This window comes from Myiozetetes cayanensis, unplaced genomic scaffold, assembly GCF_022539395.1.
Source record: "Myiozetetes cayanensis isolate MyiCay16 unplaced genomic scaffold, myiCay2020 scf4, whole genome shotgun sequence".
Taxonomy (NCBI): Eukaryota; Metazoa; Chordata; class Aves; order Passeriformes; family Tyrannidae; genus Myiozetetes; species Myiozetetes cayanensis.
The window spans coordinates 49118802-49131782 of record NW_026087631.1 but is presented as its reverse complement, the minus strand read 5'-3'; the positions used below and the strand labels follow the sequence as shown (position 1 = coordinate 49131782).

The 12981-nt window shown below is 38.6% G+C and overlaps 1 protein-coding gene across 4 annotated transcripts in view; it reads right to left on the bottom strand.

Moving 5' to 3' along the window:
* Positions 1-12981, bottom strand: part of MAST4 (microtubule associated serine/threonine kinase family member 4) — a 269784-nt gene that overhangs the window by 133054 nt on the left and 123749 nt on the right. For all 4 annotated transcript variants that reach the window (XM_050330031.1, XM_050330032.1, XM_050330033.1 and 1 more), the window contains one exon: positions 6346-6377. In XM_050330031.1, the coding sequence (XP_050185988.1) occupies positions 6346-6377 (32 nt within the window). The remainder of the gene's footprint in view (positions 1-6345; positions 6378-12981) is intronic.

Here is a 12981-nt window from a genome sequence, read left to right as displayed (position 1 = left end):
CCACGGGGAAGAAAGGCAGATACTAGGATGGAGAAACGTTAACAGGACCCAGAAGTTTTAGACAGAGACAGAAGTGGTAGTAGATGCAAAAATGGCCACAACCACAAACATAACACGATATGGTAAAAAAAAAAAAAAAAAAAAAGCAACAATGCAACTTCACTATGAAGCAGACACCACCCTCAGCTCTAGGCATCGCTGTCATCTGGCTGCTTTAAAACTTCTGTCTGTGGACATATAACTGCAGATAACAAATACATTGGTGTCCTTTATGATAAGCAGCAGTACTGATTTAGAATACTGACAGCAATAAAAAATGTTCAAGTCTGTTTTCCATAGCAAAGAGAGAGGAGAAAAAAGACTTCCCTCCTCCTCTGAGACAAAACAGAAGCAGCTCATTGGGATTTCATGATCTTCACTCATGACATCTGCAGATAGTCAGCCTATACTTTACATAATGGAATGGCAATAATACTGAAAGTTTCAAAGGGAAAATCAGTAATGTCAGAATGCATGACAGCAGACGCGGGGCAGGCAGATCCCTAATGTTCAGCAACTGCCTCTTTTTTCCTGAGAGCAGATATTTAGAATACAGGTGATATTACTGCTTCTAGAGGAACAAATATATTGTGCAGAAATCTGAATGCCTCTTTTCTTAAGGTAAAACCAAACATTTATTTGTAGTCTCTACATCAGTTAACCTCCACCAAAAAAAAACAAACAAAAAACAAAAACAAAAACAACAAAACAAAACAAAAAAAACACACACCAAAAAAAACCCAAAAAACCCCCAAAAAAACTACAAACAAACAACCAAAAAAAAACAAAAAAAACAAACAAAACAAACAAAGAAACAAACAAACAAAAAACCCACAACTTCTCATTACAGTTCTTTAAGCAAGCACAGGCTCATCAAGCCATCATGTAATCTGCCCAGAGCCCAACCATGGTCCCAATCCTACAGAAGCTATATGTCTGCAAGCAAGAAATCGCACAGCTTCAAAAAGCACTCTCTGTAGATGAAGAGATTATTCAAATCTTTGCAGCATCAATGTAAAAAAAAATCAATTCATCAATACAGCATACAGCAGCCTATATCTTCCAATTAATGAGGACAACTCCTTTGTAACAATTATTTTTGACAAATTTCAGACATTCCTTAACTTATAACTGGATTTCCCAAAATTAATGGCACTGGAGAAAAAAAAGAGCGTACCAGACACTTTTTCAGTACATCAGATTTTAAAAGTTTACTATTAAAAATTCAAGCTCTGTTGATTAGCGGTGATTAGCCACAACGTTCTTCTGCCAGCTTTCTCAATGCATAAATGCTTTCTCAGGCAGCAAAATAAAACATGTGGTTATATGGTCATTTGGGTTTTTTGTATATGTGATACAATTTTGCAGAACAAAATCAAAGAGAAGGAATTTTACTCACAGGTAATGCAACGTCTGTTCACAAAACAAACAAGAGGACACAGCCAATGCTAATTTAAGAAATGTTAATATGCATCTATCACATTTGCCACTGACAGTCAGAATTGAACCACCCAGTTACCATATTCATAAACTAAGTTATCCCTAGACCTCACCCTGATGCTCAAACATCACTACTCCCTTACCTCAGTAGGTCACATTCCCAGACATTAAATTCCCCTAGCACTTTCCATATGCTCTTGCTATATGCTTTGCTGCTTCTTTGCATACAGGAACACTGCAAACACCACAAACTGCTGGTTCAACAGGTAATGCAGGATACAGGGACAGAACCCAAAGACCAGCACGAGCAGTTCAGTGAAAAAGGCCACAAGCAGAAAAGGCTTCTTAGGGGAGCAGATTGTCACATGGGACACATGTGGGGAACAGCAGAATAGCCAGTTTGTCAGACCTCCATCCCATTACTCTTTTCTTGTCTTATTTTATCTGATTGACTATTCAAGTTTTAGTAGTGAACTGATGAGATTTTTACTGCTACTTCTTTGTAGAGATTTAGTTATTTTAGCACCTCAGCCCCTGCTTTTTAGTTATTTTAGCACCTCAGCAATCCATTAGCCATGAGATATGTCCCTCAAACCAGGTTTAACCTCACGTGCTATAAAGTAATTATTTGCATATATAAAAATATTTTAAAATATTCTACTGCACACATATTTTTCAATTTAGGTAAAGCATGTAGGCACCCAGATACTTGTTTCTCTTTGCTCCTACCAAGCATCACATGACACCCTCATCCTGAAATTCTGCAACGTGCCTACAGAACTATGCCTTGACCCTCTAGGTTGATTTAATTTTGCTTTTTCCCTGTGGCTTATGTCTGATCGCAATTTTGATAAAGAACTACTTAAGATTATTTTTCATTCTTGACCCTATCCTGTCCTTGCCAAAGTAGCTGAAACAAAATTCCAACAGGGCAGTGTTGGCTACTAAATCATATAAAAAACATAACCAAATTTTTCATTGTCAATCACAAGGAACCCAAAGGATGCAGGGGAAAAAAAATTCCACTCAGTGACAGCAGTAGAAAACCCCTGAAAGGCAAGGACAGAAATAATACTGGTAACAACACTAAATATGCATTTTAAGAATCCAACATGGGCTATGGAGAGTATGTATTAGAGCACAATCCAATCATATTAGAACTGAGACCTTCATTGCCTGGCAACAATATTTAACCTATGCCGCTCTCCAAATTTAAGACAACAGGTCACCTATAAACATATTCAATTTTTTATTATATAGAAATCTATGTGCACATAAAAACTGTCAATCGAATACCAGTTTTGTCCACCTACATGACAGAGGCCTTAGAGCTTTTCTTTTCTTTGTTTTTCTTAAGCACTGTAGGTATGATCTCATAATTCCATTCCACTCAATGGATCATTCTCATTTTTCCCTAATGGTAACTGATAGTCTGTATTTTTCACTGACAAAAAACATTCTTATAAAACTGTCTGTAACTTTCTTGAAACTTATTTAATCAAGCGCCTAAGCAAGAAGTGGCTTTAACTAGTGTTTCTCTTGAATTCTTGGCTGGTCACAATCTTATGTTGCTGTTATACAAGAATATCAGCTGTTTCACTGTAATGTATAAAGTAGTTTCATGAAAATTCCGTGAACAACTTCGACATTTCCACAGGTGCAAGCAGATTACATAATTGCTTGTACTGAACTTGAGTCCATATTTTATAATTACTGAAATTAGTTTCAGAAATGTCAGGAGAAGGACAGATGCAGCAAAAATAAATAATAAAAGCACTCCCTCTCCAAATTAAACTGAAATTGAAAAAAATAAAAGAAGACAGAAAGAGAGTAGATTTCATCTAGAAAAGTCAGGTATTTGTGTTCTAGGGCAGGTACTTTAACCATGGAAGCTCTAAATAAAGGAAAACCTGCCTCTAGTTACTCATTTCTTTTATGTGTTACTGTTTCTGACAGCTCCTCTCCACCTCAGAGAATCCCATTTAATTTTTTTTTTTTTTTTTTTTTTGAAGAAGAAGGGTATTTTAAACCGGAGCCCCTGGTGGTCTAGTGGTAAAGGCGCCGCGCTATCACCGCGGAGACCCGGGTTCGATTCCCGGTCAGGGCCACTCCCGGGCAGGTGGGGCTCGTTAGCCCTTAAAGGCAACCCACCTATGTCCTAAGGACCTCGCTGCCACCGTCCAAGCTCGCTTGGCCCCGGCAGATGAACCTTAGGATTAAAGGGTGGGCTCAGTTCCGCGCACGCTGTGTCTCACCTCAAAAATCCAATGCGCAGGCTGGAAGGTGTAAAGACCTTCCCCGGATCTTCGCTCGCGAAGACTGGCCATTATTATTATATTATTATTTTAAACCAGAATGTACCCACTCAAAGCTAGGTTTGATTTTTGTGCCACAGCCTTTGAGTTCATGCCCTGTCTCTCTCCAGTTTTCATTTTGCTGAACTCTGCAGGTATGGTAAGGAAACAAATGAGGATAAGGACACTCATACCTTAAATTCAGGGATGGAAACTCACTTGCTTTAACACACACCATGCACTGAGAGATCATCTCTGACTACCTACTTCAGCTAGATACACTCTGAACGTCTAAAGCACAATGATTTTTAGATGCTATCAGGCATTCCCTGGTTCATCAGAGAATCTGCATGCTTCATAGATAGACAACAGCAACACTTACTGTGATCAAATTAAATCTGTATTTCTGAGTCTGGTTTAACATTAAACATAAATCTTCCTTGGTATCTGGAAGTGTTTGGTGAAAATAAACAAATCAGCAAAAATATCCAACAAGATATAAATAATCTACTTCCATAGTGGCAGTGTGCAAAAATATACTTCAATATAATTTTTAAGGGACTTGAAAGTGGGACACTAGCAGCCGTGCAGATCTGCAATCATGTGAAGCTTATATAAAGTTCAGTTTTGCTGCTGGAGACAGCCTGAGAGAAAGCTCCCAGATATTCATTCTGCCTCCATGCCACCACACCCTGCTGCCATAAGTGCATTTGTGGAGCTGGGCAGTTAAACATGCTGAAGAACATGCATGAAGTCAGGTGCAACCAGGATCAGTTCTGCCTGTGTCCACTAGACCACTTGTGCCAGCACAGGCAGGGGGTGCTTTGAACATGGGAAACCTCACTTCTTTCTCAACCACCACCCTTTATCTCTATTTATGCCAACTATGCTAAGGTTGGTCACCTCGAATCAGCTCTCCTTGTGCTGCTGAAAGCTGCACCTTTGGCATGCCACCGTCTCTGAAGCTCCAGAATACAGTATGTTGTGCCTCCCTGGAGCCATTCAGGACCTCTAGATGTTTATCACAATGAAAACATAGGACTTTTCACATTTTGAAATTCAGTCTTCATGTCAACATGCATAAGACATACAAATATAGCAGTCAATATGACCCATGCACACCACCCCTGATGCCACAGCCATTGCTAACCTCAGCACTGTTAACCAAGACAGCAGTATCAAAGATGTTTTAAAATACCATCTGCAGAAACCTAAGCATTTTAATAACTAGATACGATTATGCTGACAATGGACTGTTTCTTTACTATGCTTTAATAAAGTCTCAGGAACATCACAGAAGGTGCACTTACATCTCAGTGATCAGCCATAAAAATACGTATGTGAATGCAATTGAGGTGATTGCATTGCAGTCATTTTTCAAACTCTAAGAAAAATATCTAATAACATTCAATATCAAACATCCTAGCAAGAGTAAGCAAGGTCAAGTTTCAAGAGCCACTTTCTGCTCTGGCTGAAGTCAACAGGAGGTTAGCCATTAACTTTAAAAGAAGCAGTCTTTTGCCCACACAACAGTTTCAGGTTAATATAAAGTACCAAGGACACCAAAAGAAGGCACCAAAAACTGTTTTCCTTAAATGTTTTTTCTCTATGTCATTCCAATACTCAAATATTTGATGTGAAATTAGTTTTATATTTCCTTGAATTTTCATAATTAATAGGTTTGCTTATTGTCTAAGACTTCTCACATGTCAGAACCTAAAACACAAGTCTTTTCCTAGACAGCAGATACCCTATGAAGTACAGATTTCTAGTATATCATTTAAGTCAAACTAACAGCACTTTCCCAGCAATTAGTTTCAGTTATTCACATACCTAACCTTACTCACCAAAAGCTACACAGCAATATCAAGTTGCAACCAAGTAACCAGCCCCTTGTGCAGAGCTTAGTGTTTTGTTCACAAGGTGAACTAATAGAGAACAAGAAATTAGAGATACAAACAAAAAATATAAGCTTTCAAACCAAACAGCTCAAAACCACTGGAAAATCAAATCCAAGGTATAGAAATCTGAGCAAAGCACAAATAAACACAGTATCTGAATAGATATTATTATAACTAAGTAACAATTTATACAAGGATATACAGTCAATAATCAAAACAGTAGCTTAACAATCCTATATGTTTAGTAGAACTCATCTATTCTTTGTTCCTACCTTTTCATCCACAGGAGGACTATTCACAGAATTTTATAAGGAAACAGTTCTACTTATGTGATATATGTGTTTGATATCATTCATTAAGAAATTAGATTTCTTCCTTGATTTTTAACAAGAAAAATCTTCAATATAAAACAAAAACTTGAACATAAGAAATTTTTGCAACTTTGGAAATCCCTCACATAGCTCCTCTAAAAGATGTGCATAAAGAGGTGACTGCACAATCCATAGATTTTCATTTACAATCTTCATTTCTTTCTAGATATTCTAAGGCAGATCAACCACCACACTTTACCTCCATTTTAATTGCCCTGAAAAGAAGACTAGCCTAATCTAAAATTGTAAAAATCATGAACCATACTGTTAGTGCAATACAGAAAAACTTCATATACTTACAAACTTCCTCTTCTTGGAAGGCTCAACTCTTTCTGCAACAGAAAAAAAGTTACAGCATATTAGGAATAAAACATTTCAATTGGAAGTGGCCTTTCTAAGAAAAGTACTTTAATCTTGTCATCCCACTAGTAGCAGTGAGACAGAAGACATGTTGGGACAACAATAAAAGATGATACAGATTTTACATGTACCATCTTCCACTCTTATTTGAAATATTATCATTAGCAACTGGAAAAGTCTAGGCCTTTTTGTAGCAGCAATATTAAAATATTTCAGGCAATATATACTATAGAAAAGCCTCACAGTCAGCTATGATGCACTGATACTACTAAAATTTGCAAAAGCCAGTGACAAATATATACTAAGTTCTTTTTAACACTGATCATTTGCAAAAATTGTTAACAACAGGAGGAGCCCCTGGTGGTCCAGTGGTAAAGGCGCCGCGCTATCACCGCGGAGACCCGGGTTCGATTCCCAGTCAGGGCCACTCCCGGGCAGGTGGGGCTCGTTAGCCCTTAAAAAAAGGCAACCCACCTACGTCCTAAGGACCTCACTGCCACTGTCCAAGCTCGCTTGGCCCCGGCAGATGAACCTTAGGATTAAAGGGTGGGCTCAGTTCCGCGCACACTGTGTCTCACCTAAAAAATCCAATGCGCAGGCTGGAAGGTGGAAAGACCTTCCCCGGATCTTCGCTCGCGAAGACTGGCCATATTTTAACAACAGGATCATGAGCTAAATAGATGACCGTCACCAATAAGCTTTCTATACTATGTTGTTTAACACAAAAACAACATAGTTGTTGTTTTTGTGAAGGACAGATGAAGGACATAACAGTTTTGTCCACTATAAATAACTATAATTTATTACAATCTTCTACAAAGTACTAGCACAACAACAGAAACACCGTTGTTAAACATTTCTAAAACTTTTGCTGAGAATAGTTAACAACTAACTACTTTTTATGTGACTGGCCAGATATACCGTTGTCAAATGGAAATTGCAAAGAAACATTTTACTGTTATTATAGCATAGAAGAAGCCATAAAGTTTTGCCCATCAGAAACAAGCAAAATACATACATCCACAAGTAGATTATCTTCTATTGTATAAATCATAGAATAGCTGGGGCTGGAAGGGACTTCTGGAGATCCTCCGGTTTAATCTGTTCGTATCAGGGCCTATTGCAACAGGCCTATTTTACTCAAAATTACATCCAGTTAGGATTTGAATATCTGTACAGATGGACACTCCAAAATCTCTCCAAGCAATCCATTGCAATTTTCAACCACTCTCCTTTTTTTTATTTCTCACATGAACTTATATCACGAAACCTAATTAGTTAAGTCTTCTTTGCAAGCATGCCAAGCAGGGGATATCAACTACATTCAAACAAAGGGACAACTTGTCTGACATAGAGGATATACATTCAAGACAAATGTGAAGTTGAAGGGCATCATGAAAGACAAGGCTGCATATAAGAATGGTTCAAGTTATGTGGATGGATGTATTTACTCATTTAATTGCATTCTTTTATGTTTACTTACAGTAACCTCAAAAAGGGATGTTTTAAAGTTTCTACTCAGTTTCCATTCTTTAAGCTTTCAAAGGGAATAATTGCAAAAGTCTTTCAAAAGTAGATATGTACATGCATTCTGTGTAAGCATGCACACACAATTATTTCACACTTCAAAGAAAGTAAAGTTATAGGTATTGATCAGAAAACATGTATGAAAATACAACTGAATGGACAAAAATAGTTCAGCCAGGCACCCTAGAAAAGACCATAAGGGAATAAATAATTCTGTGTTTTTTAGAGAATTTTAAATGGTGTGCAGTAAACAAAGCCGGGGCTGCTAAATGAATGATAAGGCCTAAAATATCAAATAGCTGCTCAATTCCTGAGCACCGCCTATCCTGTTCACTGAATGAGGCCGGAAAAAATAGTGTGAAACAATGCAATTAGAGATCACAACGCAAAGGCACAGGAAAGCAGAATTAGAGGCCTTGGTAACAAATTCTGGCACTTCCAAGGAAGTTCCTGCAACTGTTCAGAATTTGCATTTTAAAACAACATCTTTCAGCGTGACATGAACTTATATACACAAGAACAATTACACAATACAATATTGCGCTATGAAGCTAATTCCACTAAATTTAAAATGTCACAGTCATCATGAACAAACTGTAACTGCAACTTAGAACACACATACTTCCCTTTGTATTTTTTTCTTGAATATTTGCAATGCCATTGTGTTCAATTTCTAACACAAAAATTTACTCATAATGCTAGGCACTGTCATACTGCAGCAGGCAATGCTTGTGGAAAAACTGCCAAAATGTGTAAGCAAGAATCATCCATGGATTTGAGTTACAACATGTATTTTAAATTTGTTTCCTATGAATCAGATTGTTTTTGTTGTTCTTTTCAATCAGGGTGTTTTGGTTGTAGTTTATCATTATAACGGCACAGCAAATTACTTCTGTGGACACCTGAAGTCACATTAATCTCTTGGTGCATTCTCATGTATGCCATCCTGAAGCACTACTTCTGACTGCAGGATAAGGCTCCAAAAGATTATTGACTCACTGATAAAGATGTTAAAAACTGCCAAGATTACCCCATATGAAGTAAAAAATAAAGCAAAACCTGAAATATCTAATTCATTCAGGATGATTTAGAAAACATTATATTTCTAAGGCTGGATGTTAAAACAATATACATGTAAACAAATGAAGGACAGAAATAAAACAAATATCCTTCCTGGATAAGATCTCTATCCTCATTTTTCTTATGTATCATAACAATGATGTTAAAATTAAAGGTCGTTTCTCTCATGCTTCTCCAGCTGGAGTATCTCCAAGAAAAAAAAAAGAATCTGAAACATAGTAAATAGAAGTTTATTTTTCTGTCTTAGATCAACTCGAATTATTACAGCTTCTATACAATTTTTTTAGTTTCACTTAGGTGTCACCTGCCCCAAAGTTTTTTTCACAGCCTGAAGGAATTAGAGATTATCAGCTATGTCAGAACAGGCCTCACTCCAGACAAGGCTCATTAACATGATGCTCGTTTTGTAATAGTACAGAACAGCTGCACAACTGGATCTACACAAAACAGTTGGGAAAAGCATAAACAAGCTTTACATGGGGCTAGCCAATAGCTTAGATTAGAGAAATCAATTATTTCCTGGGTACATAAACACCATCCATACTAAAAAGCTAAATATGCCACTTTTACCCTGTTTCCCATCTGTTTTACTCACGGTCACCGAAAATGCAGATGAATGATACCACATCAAAAATCACTGAGTTCTTAAGGCTTGCAACACACTGGCTCAGATCTCATCTAAACCACAGGTGACCCACAACAACTGGTATTACAGCATTTCCTTTCTGAAAGCCTCAATAGAAGACCCAAAAGACCTGTCTGTCCTAATTCTCCTGCCCAGCATCCAACACATGCAGACTGCTGAAGGTAAAATTTAGCAGGGTCAGGACCTTCAGATCACCTACTTAGCAAGGAAGTACATGGGGCATTAAAAAGAAAAAAAGATGCTTTTGCTACACTCAGTATGGCTCTCAGTCACCAGCCCTGCCCCAGAGGACAACACTGTGCACTTCTGCCCTTGTCCTACATGGCATTCTCCTCTGTGCAGTTCAAGTTGGGCTGGTTTTAGGACTGTTTCATTCCACTGCAGTATTCCACACAAAGCAGACTTAAGGTCAGAGACTCTTGCCCTTGAGGCCCTATTTATTTCAAAAACTATTGTCACAAAACATAATAAACCTTGCCTCTAGTTTAAGAGATCTGTGCAAGCTGTACCAAATTGCTGTGATGTTACATTAAGAACCATGTGTACTGAATTTAATTGCAGCTATCATTAATCAATTCAGGCTCTACTCTGTGCATTTTACTATCAATAACATGGTTTTACAAGCACAAGTTGTTTTTGATTATTTCAGTAATTATGATTCTTCCTCTGGTTCTACATACCTGTGAAACACTTCAGTATGGACAAGTTCAATATCTGCATGAGAGTGCAGATATTCAACCTCTTACAAAACCCACACTGACCAAATAAAGCACAGTGAACTTTATTCTGGGTCAAAGCCTTCATCTCACTAACTAGAAACATAGTTTAAATAATAAAACTATATGAACAGATTTCAACAACAGAGGTGACTTAGACTTTACAGAAAATTTAAAATACTGAATTTTGTTGCCTATATGGGAGGAAGAAAAGATGACATTAACTTACTGCTTGTTACTAGGTTCCATTTTAAAGAATCAACAAGAAACTGCCACATTGATAAACAGTTAAAACACAGGTAACGTTGTCAGTACAGACTGGCTTTACAACCACAGTAAATCTGCTTCATTTTCCAACACCTGAAATGTTCTTTCAGAGTTTCCAGTTGTCCATAAAGTAGTCTGGAGAAACACACCTTTTCAAGACAAATTGCAGTAACGCACTCTTGAGGTGGGGAGGTGTTAGATATGATAAGATTCATACAAGGCTTTTTTCTGTTTTTAACACTTTTGCACTACCCATCCATTATAAACTGTAAGCATCTAAAGATTTTCTGGTAACATGCGTTAGGTCTTATGAATAGGTTAACATTGTAACATTAACACTGTATTAATAACAGTAGGGAAAAAAAAATCAGCAATGGCAGGTAATTCACCTTCTTATCATCATCACTGACAGCAAGAATTACTGCTCTGAGGGATGAATCTGAAGGACTTCTTCTGCAGTAATTACTATATTTCTGCTAAGATAAGATGGGGGATGACAGCAGATCTGTCGTTGTGTCTCACACCAAATGTGCTTCTCCTGCTGTAAGTCTGTTTCTCTGGCAAAGCCCTCTTTTGTTCTTATGACAACATACAGTGTTTCCTGGTTCTGCCTCAGAAATGGTTTTATAGTGATACAAGGATGGAATTTTAGGAATGGCTATTGACCCTAAAAATTCCAGTTCTAGACAGGATTAACTAATTTTCAAAAAGATGCAGAAATACGTTCTTTATCAGTCAAGGTGTTCTCACTCAGATCTGATTTCTCTCAAAACAGGTACAATTATAAAAGTGTTCGCCCTTTCAGATGACCCAAGTGACTTTGTGTTAGCACCACCTCTTTCTCAGCACTCTGAGTTCTAGGCTTGTCCAAGTTGCAATTCTATATCCACTTTCCTCAGGAAAACTCTACCGATACCATCTTCACTTGTAATGTAAGTCAATGCCTTATGGTACAGTCTGATGTTCTGCCTTTCAGCTGAAGACTTTCTAATTCTTTCCATTCATTCAGATGCAGTCACCAGTTCATCTGGGTTTTTGCTTACTTAGTGTGTACCCTCATCAATTAAATCAACAGTCATCTCTTCACAAGCATTTGCATGAATAAAAATTGCCACTACTGCACTGGCAAACACCAGCAGGTAGTTACTACTCAAGAAAGATTCTATTTGGAAATTCAGTTTCCACAGATTTTAATGGGGATATACTGCAGAAGTTAACCAGCCTGTTAGTTTCAGTTCAGTACCTGGTAAAGTTATGGAGAAGATCATTCTGGAAGGTACTGAAAAATACAGTGCAGTCATCGATCAGAGCCAGTACAGCTTCATGAGAAGAAAGTTCTGATTATCAAACCTGATTTCCTTTCATGACAAGGAGGAAGCCAGTTTATGTCATCTTTTTGGATTTCAGTAAAGCTTTTGGTACTGTCTCTCATAGGACCCTTCTGGACAAAACGTCCGCACACAACTGGAGAAACACATCATGTGGTGGGTGAGCAATTGGCTCACAGGTGAGCATAAAGTGTAATAGTGAATGGGGTGACATCAGACTGGTGAACTGTCACTAGTGGGGTTCCACAGGGCTCCATCCTAAGCCCTGTGCTCTTCAACATCTTCATAAATGACTTGGACACAGGACTGGTAGGGATAATAAGCAAGTTTGCAGATGACACAAAACTCGGGGGAGCTGCTGACTCTCAGACACAGGGAGGCTCTGCAGAGAGACCTCAACAAATCAGGGGACTGGGCAATCACCAACCATATGACGTTCAACAAGTGAAAGGGCCGGATTCTGCACCTGGCCTGAGGCAACCCTGGATGTACGTACAGACTGGAGAATGAGATGCTGGAAAGCAGTGCCATGAAAAGGGACCTGGGGGTCCTGGTCAACGGCAAGTTGAATCTGAGTCATCGGTGCCCTGGCAGCTAGGAGGGCCAACCGTGTCCTGGGGGTTATCAGGCAAAGCATCACCAGCCAGTCAAGAGAGGGGATTGTCCTGCCCTGCTCTGCACTGGTGCGGCCTCATCTTGAATATTGTGTGCAGTTTGGGGTACCACAATATAAGAAAGATATTAAGCTGTTACAAGCATCCAAAGGAGGGCAACAAAGTTGTTGAAGGGCCTTGAGGGGGAGCCGTGTGAGGAGCAGCTAAGGTCACTTGGTGTGTTCAGCTTGGAGAGGAGGAGAGGGAGGGGGGAGACCTCATTGCATTTTGCAGCTTTCTAGTGAGGGGAAGAGGAGGGGCAGGCACTCTCTCTTCTCTGTGGTGACCAGTGACAGGACCCAAGGGAATGGTCTGAAGTTGTGTCAGGGGAGGTAAAGGCTGGATATTAGAAAGAGGTT